Below are 19,880 nucleotides of genomic sequence, written 5' to 3'. Positions count from 1 at the left end.
CGATATCAAATAGGTATCACAAATTAAGTCATTCAATCCAATAACGCTGCATCCATAATCTACTCTGATATAAGAACACGTGCCTTAAAAGGTTCAATATCAACTATCAGTACGCCCACTTAGGAATATGTCATAACATTGTGGGATTCTGTTTAGTGTTGCCGCAATACTGGCGCCGCTCAGAAAAAACGAAGACACTTTTTTGCGCCTGGCAACAATTTTTATGCATGGTGGAAACTTGATGTAACAGGGATAAAAACAGATCATTGGATTCTGTAAGGTCGCTGGTGGATTGATTTAATGGTATAATTAATTTTATACTTACATAAGATACATATTTGAGGCGATAGAAGCTTTACTTTAAATACTTATATACTTTTTGATAAACCTTACTTTCTTGATATTATTTCATTTGAGTATCTTTGATGATCACTATATTTCTTTATAATTTTTAAAATTATAGTCGGTTGTAACGCTTTTGAACCCTTTAATCTTAAAAATTAATTTGAAAGTTATTTGTTGGGTTAGGTTGGCTACAATTTATGTACAAAACGCTGTTGCATAAAACGGCTGCTAATTATTTTAATACCAACAAAATATTGAACACAATTTAAAGATAGATACGATAATGCGATTGCTACTGCTTTCAGGTAATGCAGGAGCGCTCGCACTATCGCAAATTGCGAATTACCTCCGTGCTAAATCAAATTTACATTTGTGTATTTGCATCAATCGCTTCACTGGAGCTTATTTAATTCCCCACTTGATTGAACCAAATTTATTACGCCATTAATTACCCAACCAAAGCTACCGCTAAGTAATTTAATTTTAACGGTCACAATTCGCTTGTATCTCATTCATTACTACGCTATAATTTAGCACTGTCATACTGCGCTTTGTTTTTCGTGTCTCGTTTTAAATAGGTTTTTCCTTACTCCGCGTATAATGTCGAATCACTGTTTTTTAAATTAAGAATCCCGTGGCGCCCTCTCCTAATGAAGATTTCGTCCGCCATCGTTTTTTGTCAGCCATATCTGTTTGTTTTGAGCTCACCATCAATTATTACCCAGTTTTAAATTAGTCGTGTTCGCGAACACCGGTCTGTTGCCGTCTCTCGTTTACGTGTGTGTTTATTATATTTACGTCTCTGTCGCTCGGTTGTCGTTTGAGTTTGTTTTGTGCGTGACGCGCCCCGCCCATTCTTTCGCGGGCCGAGCGGTTGCTTTGACCGGTAGCGCGACTCGTTATCTGAATCTGTGCTTTTTTTGAGCCGGCCTGTGTGTGTCCAGCCTTATATTTGTATAGGTGAGTTACAAAAAGTCGATTTGTGTGCAGTGGGAGGTGCAAGCTGTTCCGTTTACTGTTGTCCGGCGGTAATTACTCCGTAAGGACTTTCATGTTAGGTACATATGTATACTGGTAATCGTTTTCTATAATTTATATAAAACCTCTGAAGCACAGAATACTAAGTATAAGTAACTGAAGTGCTATTAAGCGATTAAAGTATTAAATCAACCTTCAACCTCTACATGTTACAGACAGATTCCTACAATATTCGAATTCTGTTAAAATAACTTAATTTGAGGTATTTGCATTTAGCAGAATTTGAAACGATAGCTAAGTAAATACTATGACTAATATTTATAATTTTATTAAAAAACTGCTCACACAAAATTAGTAGATGTCGTTGTAGGTGTAAAATCCTAGCCTTTTCGCGTTTCTAACAAACAAATTTGTTTATAATGGATCAAAAAGTGTATAATACAGCTTTGTTTTCATTTTACTATTGTCGTCTAAAGAGGTTCGTAAGTCATGTCGTGACCAACGCGATCGTTGTGTTTTTAACACGCGATGTTAAATCTTATAAAATAATCCGAATGTTATTTAACCATTAGCGCATAAATAGCTATGACTTAATGAATGGATTAGTACCTTCCTATTCTGCAAATGCCTTGATTGCCTGCAAAATTAAATCAGGGTCAAACAAAATAGAGAGTGGCAATTTAAGGAAAATCTCCAATCTTACTGTATAAATTGCAATATAACAATATTCACAGCTAATATCCGTGTTCTATAGTTAAATCTAACGTTGATGTTATTATACAATCAAATCCAATTTTCCACACTAACTATACATCAAAGTTCATTGGAATGACACTAACAATTCGCATTGAATCCATTGGTAGGTACTTATGTTCATTTCAATTTGGGGCAGTGCACAAAAACAGCAATGGAAAGGGTGACACGCAATTTCGTTTAAGATTAGAATTAGTCGGCACAAACAAAGGCCTTAATCTGCCGCTAATGTTTGAGCTAATGCTTCGAAGGGTGATTCGTCGCGCTTACAACAGATTGCGCAGTTGCCAGTTTGTAAAATTAAATTTGACATAGCCGGTCCCTGTTTTTGTGAATCAGTGTCTTGGAAAAACATTGTTTGTTTGCTTTGTGCGTAGTGCACGGATTTAAACACTGAGAATTGTCAAATAATTTGCTATAAGTAATTGTATTTATTAGTTTTTCAAAGAAATAAAAAGTCTGACTTTTATAAGAATTTGTTATCTATACATTTTTATGTCATTTATAATGTAAAAAAACTAAAATATATATCTATCATGTCATTTTTAGTACTGTAATTTAACGATACACTGAACTAAAGTACTTACAGTTTTATTTAAACTATAGTGTACTGTGTAACCTTAATAAAAGGGCGGCAAACGCCTAGTGGTTTGGAAAATGACAAAATAACAAACTGTTGCCAGCACAAAGACGCGATTGTCCGCACGCGGTCAGGCAGATAAACGCATCTTGGGGTTGCTACTTTGTCATTTCAATAACACCACAGATTATTTGTAGCGGAAAATTGCATTTCTTCATCATAATATTGGTGTTGACACCTCGTTGGAAGGATTTTATTTGTCAACAATTGTTTTTTTACAGTTATAAAGGGTGCTATATCATTAATACTATAATTTAACTAAGCTTTAAATACTAGTGGGCAAAATATTGTTCAATACATTATCTTTCCCTTATTACAACGCAATTGTTAATTTATAAGTATCATTAGAATTTATTTAAACAGAACTCCAAATATTGTTTTTAATTATAATCTACACGTATAACTACTTGCGGCCATTGCTTCGACCCTTTGAAAACTCATCGACTCATGAAGACCGAATTGGTCACACCTAACACATGTCACTAGGCACCTGCAAACAATAAATGCAATTTGAAATGTGCTTTGATTTCTTTATCCGTAAAGAAATCGCTGTTTTGAAATTAGCGAGTTCAATTATTGCTGTTGAATAAAATTAAAAACATTGTTTACGTTCACATAAGTAACCCATTATTCTAGAGTGTGAGAGTTACTATTCCTCAGAATGGATAACCATCTAATTTAAAATGGCGCCAAAATATTTTTTTAAAACCGTGCAACTTATATAAAAAACAATGTTAGTGTGAATCACAGATAACATAATACTATTCTAGATTGTGAATAAAAAGAAGCCATCATTATTCAATTTATCAATGATCACAGACAAAGAGATACCAACAACACTTTCCAACTATAATCTTCCAGAAATTTCCAAAAACAAACCATAATATTCTTCTTAATCTCCAATTACCGGCTAAATAAATCTTCGTGTGAATGTCATAAAATAGATATACTAATTACATACATTCAGTTGCAGAAGCTAAATCCGGTGTTTGAGATTTGAACTCCGATTATATTCCTGATTTATGTCTGCGAGCCTCATAAATTGTCTCCAGCGTTAGATTTAATCTAGGTACTTCAAATAGCCTAGATACTGTTTAGTGCGTATTCCTTTATATGAGTTTAATATTTTATCTTAAATTTACTTGTGATTTCTTATTATAAAATATTTATTTTAACGAAAAACTGCACCGCCTTCAAAATGTCTGAACTAGACTAAATTTAAATGACATAATATAATAAATAATATGGGAGGCACCAGAATTCAAATAAAAAAAACTTAAAAATCTGTACATCCTATAAATATAATTATGAATGTGAAAACTAAAAAAAAAAGCCAAATTGATAACCTCCTTTTTGCAGTTGGTTGAGAATATTTACAAAAAATAGTAAGGTTGGATAAATTTCTCTTTGCATTATTCACGCCTATTTTATTTATTACACTTTAGAAGTACTAGTATAATATTCGATTAATTACATTCTACAACATTTCCATAATATCTTTGGACGCTTAAGGCAATAGAGTTCAGATTCAGCGATTTCTTTTAACCAAAATCACTTACATACAAAAAATTTAAAACATAATAACAATGCGTAGACATTTGCATTTTACAATCACCCAACCGTACTTATTTGTGTATTCTGCTGATAATAAGGCTTGTCTGTGGTTAATTCCAACACATTCCCATATAATTATTTAAAATGATGAATTATTCAAAAGCTTATTTCCTCGCATTATTTTCGTATACCTACAATTTACTTTACATTTCCCTGTGATGTTTTATGTTTCTGGCTTCTCACTTGAGCGAGTGTGGATACATAAGAATGCACATAATATATTCGTTTATAACATTTAAGAGTATGGTTTTATGTGTTTACTATACTACTTCTATGTGTATTTTACTTCTACGTGCTTTACACATCTAATCCACTTTATTCGTAGTTTTCAAATTGTGCGCACGTCGAATATACAAAATCAATATTATTTGACATAATCTGTGCATTTATTTATTTTCACATATATACAAACATTTTAAATCGTAGACAAGCGTAATATATAATTGTAAGGTACATAAACAATCGGAATGCATCAAACTGAAGCGTGACAGAAATAAAAAAGGAAATTGTAACTTGTTCCATTTTCAAATGGTCATAGATTCCACCTGTAGGCTGCACCCGTCACGGATGTTGTCGCTGGAAGCGCCCTGCGGAGATTCGAATCGATTACTACGCATTATAATCGATACCTAGTATTCGAATAGTATGTAGAATAGCACTGGCTGGATGGAAAATACTTTTTTATATTACAGTGGCGGGCAAGTTCGAGAAGGTTAGGTTTTTATGTAAAACTTAATTTGAATTTGTTCATAAAAACGTACCTAGTGTAAGTAGATGTTATTAAGCTACCGCTATAGAAAAAGCGTAAAACATTTTCATAGATAGTGTATTTCCAAATTAAACACGAATAATTTTTATAACAGCTAGTAACCACATAAATTTTCATAATACTTGATTACTTCTGTTAATGTAAATACCGTTTTATTAACATACAATAAACGAGTTACCGATAATTGAGTATCGACGGATCGAATAGATAACAATCGGCAACAACAAATCGATGTTGTAATGAACGAGTTCTTGGAATAATAAAGGGAGGCACGCGTACTGAATTTAATAGTGGCTGCGGTGAAGATTAAAATCGATTTCACATTGTGAGACAGTTGTCATGCGTCCACCGTGACCGCCTGACATACGTAACCTAATGACCATGGACTGCGATTTGTACCTGAAAAGCTATTTGTCTTATAGTACCTACCTTCTTTGTTTGTTATAAGAGGAAAAAGTCTCATTTCATGACAACAAAACTAAGGATAACAGCTTTCTATATATTAAACTATTGAAGATTTCGGGCCATGAATATAGACAACCTATTTAGTATTATTAATCCAAAAAGTAGAATACACGTACCTACATAATATATACACATAAATACCTACCGCTCATAAATATAGCCATCTATATATCTTTGCAAGTAATATTTATAAAATTCAATCAGCGTGATCGACAGAACATTTCATTATCAAAACATTCAGTATTTTTCGTACACAACACATTTCTTCGTACGAAATACTTATTTTTAATAAAAAAATTACTGTATTTTCTTGCGCTATTTATCTTTGTGTCTTTATTTATTCAAGTGTTAAAAATAAAACGTTAAATTTAACCTAGACATTAGTTCATTATATCCTATCAGAGATTTTAACTGGTTATCTTATGGAAAATCACTATATTATCGATATAAGCGCTTTGTTATCATAAACGAAATACCTACTAGAGCCAAGTATAATTCAAATTAATTTATACATTTAGATTAGGTACTAAATTTCGCTCATAAATTAAGATTATTCAAATCATCTGATGTATTTCCTACAAATCTTATCATGTTATAGTCTATTTGTAACAATTTCATTTTAATTGTTACATTATGTATTTGTTGCAATCTTGTGCTCATTTCAAATTATTTAAATTAAAGTAGGTATATATATTATTAAAAACCAAACAATACTTCGTGTAAAAACAATGATTACTTTTATTAAAAACCAACATCTTCTACTTTCAAACCTCCCTCGTTTTCCCAACATTTAATTAAACCATTCTGCTTACAACGAAATAAACATACAGCACGTAGTTATTATAATTCCGAGATAATTTTATTTGATTGCACGTGCAACCTGCGCTATATAATTCGCACTCAGCAATAAAACTGCTATCCGAGCACATATATAACAATGTAATCGTAATTGCTCCTATTATTTAACATGACTCCAAGACGTTAATCGAATCAATTTATCGCGGGCGCTTTTCGCGCCATATTCGAATTTCGAAATGACAGTTATGACGTGTGGGGCGTGTTCCGTAGCACCCTCTGTTCATTTGTCGAGCCATTTGCTGGCAGGAATGCGGTGACATCAACTCGCCGAGTGGTGAACGGAGCGTGAAATGGAAAACGCCCCGTCGGTACCAAACCTCCCCCCGGGCTCCGGCTGATAGCCCTTAACGTTCGCTAACGAAAATTCTTGTACAAGATTCGCCCTGCGCTGTCTTATTTCAGAGATTAATTAAATGCGCTATGATAATCGTGTTTGAAAGATTTAAATTGCTTAGGATTTATGAAACATACCTTATCTGTACTTCAAACCCGCATATTGATTTGACCTGCAGACTTCAAAACGGAAATGATCAAATACTTTAATAAACTTTAACACTCATTTATATCTTCAATTGAAAGTTTATTGTTGCTGAGCATATTATAAGCGATAAAAAATGTATCCAATTTATTTTTTCTGACACACTAGCACCTACATTCCCCCTCAGGCATCAGATATGTATTTGCATCTGAATATACAATATCAAAACAAACATTCTAGCGCAATGGCTAACAAACACGTCGCCAAAACAAATCGGAGCCAGTTTTCCTACAAGATTACGCAAACCGAATCTCGCTATAAATTCAAATTGCATCTGTCCAGTGGCAGAATGTAATTGTTATAAATTGAAAGCGTACCTCGAGTGCGGCGGTATCCTTTTAAATCGTCACCCTAATCCGGGATAGCTCGATTTGTTTGCTAAAGGGACGCTGGAAAACACTACGTGACTTTCATGTAATCGGAAAGGGAAAAAGTTGTATTTGTTGTATTTAAACACTTGAACGTAAACGACTTTAAGTTTCGACAATGAACGTCGAAGAAATTTACCTAACGTTTACGCCTATCACGGTCTTTTGCTATGGTACGCTATTTTTAAATAATTTAGAAAATAAAAAAATGGAAATATTATTGATATTCATTATTTACGTTATTAACCTGGTTAAACATGAAAGCATTCTAAACGATAATTTAATGAAGTTCTATGAATATTATAATGACATAAATAAAATACGTAGAAAACTCAACTAAAAAATGTTAACCATTTAACTTTTTAAAACATCAAAATGATCACTGAGCTTTACTCGCAGTAAATTCAAAAATAAAGATTAATATCACCATCGTTGTTACCCCGTGAATCAAAGAAGATAAATAGCGGCAGGGGAATAAATCTAAATCTCCACTGACGTTTATATTGTCGGCTCACACCACATCGATCGTTTCCCACTGTTTCCAAAAGCACGGAAATTTGACGCCATTTTATTACCTAGATCAGATATTCCCTTTGAAATAACTCTGAATTTACAAACATAATAAATATTAAACATCAAATATGATACCTACTTGAATTATGTGGAATTGTTATTACTCATAAAACCTGTCCATTCACACTCAGAAGTCATCAATTTCGTGCGTAGAAAATGAACCATTAAATGATCATTGTCTTAATGTTGATATCATAGAGTTGTGAACATACATCTCAATTAGTCAGGCATGTAACAAATGGCGGGGGACGAAATTAACTATCGGCGAAATCCCCAGAGCCAAATGAAATATCGGCTGGTATTAGGGAAGTTTTGTTCTTTTTTATTTTATCACCTTTTGTTTTTGTTAATATTGCATCCGTGTATACTGAAAAGAAGACTTGTTTTTAACATATAAAAACTTTTTACAGAAAGTACAGAATTCCCCGCCGAATAAGTGAATGCGACATCTTACATAACTTTTTTCTACGGCCACACAGTAACAGACCAAGATACCACCCGGCGCTAAATATATCTGTCAACGTGACATGTGACATAATGCGTTTCACAGACAGTGCAATTTGTTTTTGTGTAGCTAATATTTTACAGCAGAGCATACGGCGTACATAAATTAAAATTGACTTAAGAAGTGCTCAGTCCTAGGTGATAAATAGTCTAGATACATGAGTATGTAAAATATTATTACTTTTATATTACACGAAATAAAAAATTCATTATTTTCTGTCGTTACTCTTCATACTTTCAAAAAATTATTACGTGTTTTATTTATAATGAAATGCAGCGCTTTTAAAAATAATTTATATACCTACATCACACATCACTTACATTTCAAAAGGACATCCAATCCGTTATTTATCGATGTTGTTAAATATGCTCATTAACTCATTCATGAAGACCAGTTAAGAAATAAAAACGTATTTTTTGTGAAGCGATTTTCGTTTAAATCTGTCAGCGGGGCGTTATGTTTTGGTTGCACTCAAAACACATGGCAACACTTCGTAAGGACCGCACACAAATGTAACATCAGATATTTTTATTGGCCGACGATGTATTTGTTATAGATTAAACGTTTTAGTGCTGTTTGAAGCGAGAAAAAGCGGGAAAGGTGTTAAGGATGGTAAATGGCTTCATGTGACAGATAGATTAATAATGGCTGTGTGTTTATTACACTGTTCTATACATGTTACAGGCATCTCTATAAGCATTGTCTCAATATTTGTAAATTATTCATTGCTTATTAATGGGATTTGCTTAAAAATATATCTGAGTGGGTAAATACTAAATAAAGGTACATTTTAATAGAATCTAAATTAAAAACCATCAGGTAGCTACTTTATCACTCGCACAACCGAAACGACACCATTAAAACGACATCTTTCATCCTCTCTATAAATAAAACCATTCGCAGCTTACAGTCATATGTCTTTATTCCGGCTAATAACAATTTAGGCAATTATGTGACAAAGGGAAGTGTTTGGTATAATCTGTGCTAGGGCGCTGACTGCCGATCCCCTGAGACGTTCAGCCCACATTATTGCTTGCCAGTGATTTATAAACCGCTACCAATTTACGATTTATTTGTTATCTGTGTATCTACATGGCGGGAAGGTTTTTTATTGCAGAACGTCTTAATCCCGGTGTATTTAATAGCAATAAAACATAATTTTAATGAAAAACTAAATACAACTAATGTCACTCAAATTTATTAGCATTTTGTTGAATTGAAACAAATAGTAAATGAAATTAGTATCATTTTCTTGTCTTCAATTATCTGTAAAATATTGTTTTTGTTTTATCATAATTATTGTCAACGTGCAGCGGTTTCTATAAACAATAAATAATATTTAATTGTCAAACCGTGAGCATTGTTAGTTGTGAACTAATTTGTGTTGATAAAGAGGCAATTACTATGAGCTAATTGTTACAAATTTAATTGCTACTTCATATATTGCAAATTGAATATGATAAAATGTTATAGTTATTTTTACTGCTGGGTGTTATTACAAAACGTGCAAGTAATTATTATTGTAATTAGTGTAAAATACCCTTACAGTATGTGTCCGCGCTAAATTTTAGTCACATAAATTGCATTTTTTTGTGTTTGAAATTTTGTATGGAATAATTTTCATACATTTTTCATCTTCATCCTATTTTAATATTATAAATGTAAGTTTTTAAAGATGTCTGTGTTTGTTGCTCTTTTACGCAAAATCTACTGACCCGATTGCATTGAAATTTGGTACGTAGACAGCTGTACAACTGGAATAACATATAATCAACTTTTTATACCGATATTCCTACGGGATAAGGACTTACGCGGGTGAAACCGCGGGGCGCAGCTAGTGTTTAACATATTTTATGCAGTTCTGAAAAGTTTCTCATTTCACTAACTTTTATTTAACCAAAGCATTGTCATCGAGTCCGCAAATAATAGCGATTAAAATTGTTGTTTTCATTAATATATCAAATTGCAATATATAATTTGGTACAAATATAGATTAAGACCCGAGAAAAGATATTATTTAGCCCAGATTCACAGAAACGGGACTTAGCCGTTGACTATTTATATTTTCCTTAGACTACGCAGGCAAACGAGCGAAAAGCTTGTTTATAGTATAGATGAACCTCCCTTGTTTTCTAGTTTGATATTGTGTTACTCTAAAGTTGTTTTGATATCTTGCTTCAGTATGCAATTCATTAAAATTTGTGTACACACAAAAAGAGAGAGTGTACACATATAAAGGCAAGACACCAGCAAAAAAGTGTTGAATGTTATATGTATTCTTTAACTACTATGAAACCCACACTAAAATAATATAGAATTTCTTTTCTAGAATCGCTTTAAAACGATACAGATACCATGTATCATCAATCTTATATATATAATTGTGTTACAAACAACCAGCTCATTACCGATCTCACAAATTGACAAATGGTTGTTTGTTTAAAAACGGCAGACAAACCAAGCGGTATTTGAGACGGTCCTGAAGCAGTAAATAAAACATAAAACCTCAAGTGCTCTTAAAAGGGATTCAAATGGTTTGTTTTGACTACTTGGGCTTGAAGAGGTTGTAAAAAAAAATTATCAGCCGACTTCAAAGCACCGGTAATCAATTTTGTGCTGCGCTCGGTAATTTGGATCTGTCCTTCATCCTACCGGGAGAGATAGAAGCTCCTTATTGAGATCCTAGTTATTTACCTAAGGAGTTGAGAGGTAAGAGAACTGCTGAGTGTTAGAAACGCTCACAAAATTATCTTGGAGCCATTTGAAATCAGATGTTGATATTTTTGAGCGAATCTGCGTAATAAGTACTTTTTTATATGAGAGGTAAATAAATGACATGTAATTGGTCTCGGCGTACAGAAGGCAAGTTTCCTTTTTCTCACCCTTCCCAGTCCATTCCTGAATTAACGTCGACAAACCTTTACTTATCCCTTGCTCCTATAAAGCAGACAGCGCATTCGCCGGGGCACTACCTCTGGGAATGTTCATGTGATCGCTTACCATCACCAGTTGCCCGCTGTGATATAAAAAGAAACTACAAAAATATATCCTTAGAAAAAAGTTTTCTTAATAAGATAATATCTAATTTTGCTGTTGCGGAGTTTTATTTCTTTTACCTACATCAAGACCATTATTAGGTACAATCATTTAAAAGAACGATTAAGAAAAAATTTTGCAATCTTAATCATTCGACTTTAATCTCATTAACGTCTACCCAACGTTTCAGTCATACATTACTATAATGTACTGAATTTTAATCTCCCAATTGGAATACTAATAAGCGAGAAGATGTACTCACTTATAAAGCAAGTGCTAAGTAGACCTCGGTGAATATTCATGAGAATCTCGCTTTGAAAGACAACAATATTGAAAACAAATGCGTTAATTGTCGGATGAAAAGTATTCATTAGTACTAGAATCGTCGACAAGCTCGCATCAGATGCGATAAACATCGGTCGTTATTCTGTCACGGGCACTGCACTAACTGCCGGAGTACATTACGCGTGCACTGTTTTTGTTCGCGTTCTTTTTTCGAACATTTGGAATGCCGTTTGAATTTCTAAATTCGAATGGGAGTTTGGAAATCCGTTCCTTTGGTGAGCGCCGATAATTTATCTGTAGTTAAATACCACAAGAATTTTGGCGCCCATATTTAACAAATTTTTCTGTTACTTCTATATTTGAAACTGTAGGTTGTGGCTCAAATAACAAAAATACTTTATTTTTAACAGAAACGTGTGAATTAGTTTTTCACATTATATTTAACGTAAAAAGTAGCGTCGCGCCTTGGAATAAACTTGTAATTATTTCGACAGTTGAGTTTACAAATGCCGTTATTATACCATATTGCACGATCTAATCATGTGCAAAAGTGATGTAATGACTAATAACAATAACATTAAAATTAACAAATGGGCCCAATTAAAATCATTAAGTCGTTTGAATAATTTAACGACTTATAATTACCGTTTGTGACACCAACGCATAATTTCAATTGATGATAAATACTATAGGATAACTATTGCGTGGGTTTCAGATTATAATTTATAAGGCAAAGTGTACTCAACAAGACAGGCTCATAATAAATTGATAACATTACAATATCTGCTGGAAATTTTCAGTTAGGTATCAGCTGATAGACTTAAAATAAACAGAATTGAATAATCAAATATTAAAATTAGTTTATACAAGAGAATATTTTCCATATTTAAAGCAAACGCATATATATAGGCCTATTTCCTTTCCACTCCATTCCTTTTTTTCCAGTCATAAATCCATTCCTTATCCCTTATCCCTTAAAAGCGGGCAGCGCATTTTCAGAGGTCTAAACCTCTGCGAATGTTCATGGGCGGTGGTGATCGTTTAACATCAGGCGAACCACCAGCTCAGTTGCCCGCTATGACATAAAAAAAACGTGTTTTTGGTTATGTATGGTTACCCTAACAAAAGAATTCTTTTTTCGAACCACAAAAAAGTCAATATTGTACCGAATCTAACTGGCCAGCATTTCTAATCGAATTCCCAGATCGAGAGAATTGCCCGTTTTAAAAAAATAGTGCGGTAGTGCACAAATCGATTGAATAAAAACAATCTGTGGTAGCCGTCGGTGGTCAACGGGGCGTAAAACCAGACGTTTACGTGATTTGTACTCCCAAATGTTGTGTGAATTGGGTCCCGTGAGAATGTGGTCAGAGATCACTATGAATCTACTTTAGCGGTATGAATAAATATACCAGTAATACATTAAAAGTTGAGGTAAATTCATAAACTGTTAATGTAATAAAATATAAAGATAATGCAAATGCTCCTGACTTCGATCGTATCATTTTTCACAATTTTCATTGATGACCTATAAACTTTCCTCGACTCAAACAAAAAGAGAGAATATGAGTATGGAAGATTTTTTTTCATTCAAAGCCGTTGTTTCTGAAGTTTCATTCAACTAATCAAAGAAGCAATCTAATATATCATTAACAAATAACAAATACTTATAGTCATTAATAGTAACATTAAAGTGAAATAAACAATTTACACTTATTGATGCTTGTATTTGTTTAAACTTTTTCGCGGTAAACCAAACGTCAATATCATTGACGTAATGTCATATTTGACATATAATGGAAGCCTACTAATGTTACCTGTTCCACGAATAATCAGCACATACGTTACAACACCAAATGCAAATATTGGACGTGCAAAATAATAAACAAACATTGGATATTTATTCAAAAATACAAATGGTGTTAGTTTATTGCGGTTTTATGTAAGCAAAATTATTATTTTTCCGACGTAAACCAATATGGTACTGTTATTTACTATTCTCTTATATTTCAATTAAACAATCTGGTTTAAATATATATAAATAATCATCGAGCAATCTTTTCAGAATAAAATTACAATTATTTATCATCATATTTATACAAATACAAATCTGTCATCTATGCTCAAAAACCGGATACTTATCCCTAATTAAGAAGCTCACAGAATCGTTACGGGCCATTGTATCGGCATGTCTGTCTGTCTATCTACAAACGGTGGTAATCGCGCGTGGTGGGAGCCGAGCCGTTCAGTCGAGACGCCGCTTTTAATGTGAACCGCTCGATTTTAAAAAAAATACAGACTAAATAATGTGTTGGTTAATTTTGGATAATGACTTGTGTACACTGTCCCGTGAATGTTGCTATTCTAAAAAAGTCTCTATTCTTAACTATATAACAATAGCTGTGAATTCTTGTGAAACATGTAGGTGAGGTAAACTAAGTTTTGTTGTTGAAATGAAAGAGTTCAAATAAATTGCGTTTTCTAAATCCACATAAATGCTTTTGAGATTTTATGTGGTTAATGTATGTGGGATTCAAAACATTCTTTAATCAAATAGATATTTTATTCTTTACTTTAGTTTAAATCTCATCTTTAACGCGAGAATCAATAATTTCACTGGCAGTATAAGTGAATGATAATTAATAAGAATTAAAACGTCCGTAGAATCACAGAACCAAATTCCTATTGGACTATTGTCGATACCGAAATAGCAGCACGTAGCGCGTAAAAAATCTATTTTTGGATCGCCGGCCGATCCGTGACTGTTGAACGCTTTTCTACCAATCTACCAATCAATCAAGGCGAGTATCAATGAAGCACACGTCACGCTTCTTTCGCTAACGTTTCAATAGAATTTGGTTTAACGCGGTTTATCATTCTGAAACTGACTTGAGTCGTCACACGAGAATAGAAATTTACTCATGTTTTTTTGAAGTCTGCGAAGTTTTAAATACATAATACAGTAGCTTAATAAATTCGATTTGAATTCAATTAAGTCTCAAATAACTATAACAACACAAATAAGAACTCAATTAAAAACTGTTGCCTTCAACAGACACACTTTTTACGTTTGAAGAACAATTAAACTCATAAAATTACGTTACGTTAAGTTTAGTTCGTTTGTATATTTTACTCGTAATATAATTGTATTTCCTAATAAGTTCTGACTTTCATCATGACACCGAAATATTCCTTTAATTAAAAACTAGCTTTGCCCCGCAGTTTCACCCGCGTAAGTTCGTATTCTGTAGGAATATCGGGATGAAAATTCTGTTATATGCAACATATTATGTCCAACTGTCTACGTATCAAATTTCATTGCAATCGGTTCAGTAGTTTTTGCGTGACAAAGTAACAAACACACACATATATTATAATATTTATGTACAGAGCAAAGTGTTCCGCAATAATGTTATCTTCTCCATTTAAACAGCCATTTATTCCGCGTAAATCTCTTGTCAGTAACAAGACAGGATATTCAATTTGTCCTCGTTAGCTTTGACCCTTGGTTCAATAGCAACGTCTACCTATATTTACGTATATTCTAATATGTATGTAAATTATCCTCTATTTCAAATACCTCCTAAACTAGCTGTCGGCGTCGCGTACATTATTTCTACTATAGTAAACTTAAAGTTGCTAGCAATAACTTTATGAGCAATGAAAAATAATGTATGTAGTATAAAATTAGTATGAATTTTCTAATTATATTTTTCATAAACAAATCGAAATTTGAAAATTTGCGCCTAATATATAGATAACTAATAAAATAATATATCTATTTTCACTTTCCGATAAAGACAATTTCATTAAGTGTCAAACCAAAGTTTCATTACTTATTCATAGCACTATAACATACTGGGATACTAACCTATAGAGCAACATTCTCAGTAAGGTCACAGATCACTCAATAGTTACTTGTGGTGAGGCAGCGTATTCCTCTATTAGAAAAAAAGATAGGTTTAATATTTCGCCTTCTACAACCAATTATTTCCGAAATATATACATTATGAATTATGAAGAATGTTGCATGTATAGGTGTCATTTTAACGTTACAAGTTGGTTTGTTGCTTTGATGTTTCCATCTTTGGGATAATAAAACTTTAATTAAAACACTTTCCAAATAAACAAAGACCTTAATTCGTTACTATACTCACAGTTACATGCATAGAAAGCGTTCGAACTCGTTATCAGACACTAAAACATTATTTGAGTCTATGGTACTGTAATAAACAGCCCGCACCGCTAAAATGTAACTCTTCTGTCATAAAATGTATCATAAAAATACGCCCAGCTATCGCTACATTTTAACGAGCACACAATGACATACGGGCATTCCGTTCAAAGTATCCTATTAAAAAATTAATCAGTGCGAACATTGTATTATCTGTATTTTTTTAAATAATGCTCCATGTCACTTTGGCTATGAAAAGCATAACAACTTAAAAAAGGAAACATCTCCTTTAAAGCATTTTCTTTAATATCATCAGGTCGATTACAAGTCCTTTTGAATTTGCTTTGTTCTCCGGTGTTACGTTATGCATGTAATTTTCCAACATCAAAGTAATGTACCGGAAACAAACAAATAGGTAACAATTATCTGTGTATCCGTTGTGTTGCCCTATTTCTGAATGTTATCTGTCTAATTTCGTTTCGCTCTGAAATTGTGTAAAGTTCTAGAATGTTTTTTTTAATTAACATACTAATGCTTTTTTACGGATTAAAGCATAGCATGCTTGTTTTAAATGTAAATGATTACCTAAAGAATGTAATGACGATAAGAAAATGTTTTATGTCACGTGTTCTGTAATGTATTTATTACAAATTGAAATATTAATTTTGAACTATCATAAACTAAACATGAAGGGAAATAAAAATATTTAACCTTGTTTTTAAATTCAATATTATTGAACTATAAAACTGAAAAAAGTTTATATATAATTAAATGTAAACATCAAAATATTTTGAGAAATTTCAATGACAATACATTCTTGGAGCGTCACACTCATATCGATGGTATGGCGCGGTTCACCGCACATATTAATAAAACCTTTACAGTTTAACATCCCCGTCGTTAACTTAAACTGCCTATCCATTGTATAAAGGTGCTAATGTACAATTTCTTTGAACCATATTTAGTACAATTTAGCGGATAAGAAATATTCGCGAAGTGAATCATTCCACATTTCCATTGATTTATTTTGCAACTGCAAAGAAACATTGATCTTTTAGTCTTCATGGAGCATTTTTTGTGGAAAAACATCACATAATAAAAAGAAGACATGAGTGATTAAGAAAAAAATGTGTCAGGATAAAAAAGAAACAGAATCTGCGCTTCATTGTTTATAACATGAAAAGGTGTTTTGTGTATTAATCTAACATCGTTTGTTACAAACATACATCCTTTCAAAACACATAAGGCAGAATTCCATTCAGTCACCGTCACGTCCAATTTCAAAGAAATCGAAATAAAGAGAACAATTTATTTTAAATCGCAGCGAAATACCGCCGGCACATCGAGTATTAATCACGACCTAATCGCATCCTTAACGAATCCGAACCTCAATTAGGATTGAATAAAACACCCAAAGTGCCAAAAAAGAGGCAAAATTCAAAGACATCGTTAAGTATCGCAGTGTAAAAAATTCCTAATCAGACACGGTGTGCTTGTGTGCACCTGACTTTATGTCGCAGTGACACGTCACACAACCATCGAGATTATTTCGCGCCATTTCTAATGTCATGCTGATTGCATTTGTGGAAATATTTTTTGTATGTGCTTAAAGGTCACGTTGAATGTAGGATTAAGACACATGTTACAAGTATTGCAAATAAGACCTTATATAGTGACTGGTAAGGTGCTAATTAATTAACCTGCGTCTTTCCTTTTAATTAGATAACTAACGAAGGTTATGTGGTAATAAAGCGTTCAAATTATATGCCCCTGAGATTGCGTAAAAATGCGAATATAAATGAATTTATAAGAAATACTTATGATATAATTAAACTTCAAAGTGAAACAACCGATTGTTTTACTTTTGTATTATTTTCCGTCACATGTATACCTAAATTAAACCCAACAAAAAGTGATCCTCCTAAATCGAAGTATGTACCATGCATTTAACGATCTCACTATGTTTATCACGACTAAATTTTAATTCAATTTGGAATTCCATCACGTGCATACACTAAAGACGCGCTTGTTCTAGTAATAGTCACGATGCTATCGACTTGTTTTCAATACATTAAACATCAATAATGCAGATAGCTTAAACTTGTCGTACATAGCGTGTAATCTATACCGATGACATCTCGTAACGTGGAGCTGTTTAATCAATAGACGTTGAAGTCGTTAATCGATACGCACGGCGCTTACATCGACACTTTCGTGACGCCTTGTAAAAAGCAATGTTGTTTTTTCATTGTAATGAATTGAGTTTTGTCATTATAAAGCAAATTGTTCGAGGATTTAACTTAATTTGTACTGGGGTACGTGGTTCCGGGTCATTTCCATTGATAATATATTTTAATAGAACATTTGTAATAATGGTATTTCCTGCCGATTTATAAAAACTGGACTAAGATATATAAAATTAAGATCTTATTTGTTTTCCATGTCGTAAAGCGTTACTAAGTAATGATTAAAGAACTTTATTAATAATTATTTTTCCATTGTTTCAGATGGTCAGTCTAATCACCTCAACCTCTTCAACTCCCGGCCGCAGCCGAAGAAGAAAAGAAAGTCCAGAACGGCATTCACAAACCACCAGATATTTGAGCTGGAAAAGCGATTCCTCTATCAGAAATATCTCTCCCCAGCCGACCGAGACGAGATCGCCAGCTCGCTGGGACTATCAAACGCTCAGGTCATCACATGGTTTCAAAACCGGCGAGCAAAATTGAAACGCGACATGGAAGAACTAAAAAAAGACGTTGAAAGCGCCAAAGTGCTCTCCGCGCACAAGAGCTTCCTCGAAAACGTCACCGACTTGGGTATTTTGAAGAAGAAAGCCATGAGCATAGGCGCTAGCGAGGAGGCAGCTACGAATTTAGTCGTGAACGCGTCAAAATGAAACGAGTCGGCGCGATCCGTCGCGCCTGACGTCTACGATAGGCGTCTACTCGATTTTTAAGACAATTCGAATAATCGAACAGTGCTTTCGTTACAACAAATATAATTATAATCGATTAATCGATAGAACTTGAGTGCTTCGAACTAGTGGTGTCGATGTTTTTATTTAATCTGTAAATATTTAGAGCGCTGTACAAATAAGTATAAAATAAATGTGATAGTTGATTATTTAAGTACTTAATTAGAGAGATACTTAATTTATTTATTATATCATCTGGCATCAAGGATTATGCAATATCAAATAAACTCTCTATGTTATCTTATTTAATATCAGTTTAAAATGATAATATCCCGGATTCATGGTATTTGTAATATAATAAAAGCTTTCTTGATTAAGTTCATTGATATTACCCTCCTTAATGGAGTTGAAAAAAATAAAAATATCAAGAAGTTACCATTTGTTATTAGCATAAAGATACCTATTAGTATGACTTAAGCGTGCTTTATATATTATATAAACAATTCAATAAAAAGAGAAGTCCCGTGACCCCTTTTGGGGTATGGGGCAGATGATGTACATCTGTTTCACTGATCGATTTTCTTTACGGACAAGTAGGTGACCAGCCTTCTGTATCCCGCCAGACCGAGACATTGTTTTTTTGTGCGTCCCCACCGGGAATTAAACCCAGGACCCCTCCGTTCTACGCTCACGCGTTAACCACTGTACCAAGGAGACGGTCGACAAACTATTCAATACATTAAGAAAAGAAGAAGATCTTTATTAAGATATGTTTATTTTCCTCATATAAATAGTGATCCAGCGCATTATATAAAGTATTTTTTACTTTTAATAAGTGCATATTCGGGATATTATTACCATATGTGCAATAAACAAGTTTCTTTTATGCCAGAGATAATTAACATATTATGTCTTGTAAATATTATTATGTACAGAATAGAAAATAGATTCTGAATAGAGATAAGTTATTGTAAACGGTTGTAGTACATTCATTATTATAAATCGGTTAAATAAATGAATTTATTTGATTAATATTATCTAACAGAATAACAGTAGGAACAA

General features: G+C 33.0%; 1 protein-coding gene across 1 annotated transcript in view; it reads left to right on the top strand.

Moving 5' to 3' along the window:
* The window catches only part of LOC119837883 (homeobox protein BarH-like 1b), a 43,409-nt gene extending 24,495 nt beyond the window's left edge, over positions 1-18,914 (top strand). Inside the window, exon 2 of the mRNA XM_038363667.1 lies at positions 18,409-18,914. Within this exon, the coding sequence (XP_038219595.1) occupies positions 18,409-18,800 (392 nt within the window). The 3' untranslated portion in view covers positions 18,801-18,914. The remainder of the gene's footprint in view (positions 1-18,408) is intronic.
* The last annotated feature ends 966 nt before the right edge of the window (positions 18,915-19,880 follow it).

The sequence above is a fragment of the Zerene cesonia genome, chromosome 29 (genome assembly GCF_012273895.1).
Source record: "Zerene cesonia ecotype Mississippi chromosome 29, Zerene_cesonia_1.1, whole genome shotgun sequence".
Lineage (NCBI taxonomy): Eukaryota > Metazoa > Arthropoda > Insecta > Lepidoptera > Pieridae > Zerene > Zerene cesonia.
This window is presented reverse-complemented; position numbering and strand designations above follow the sequence as displayed.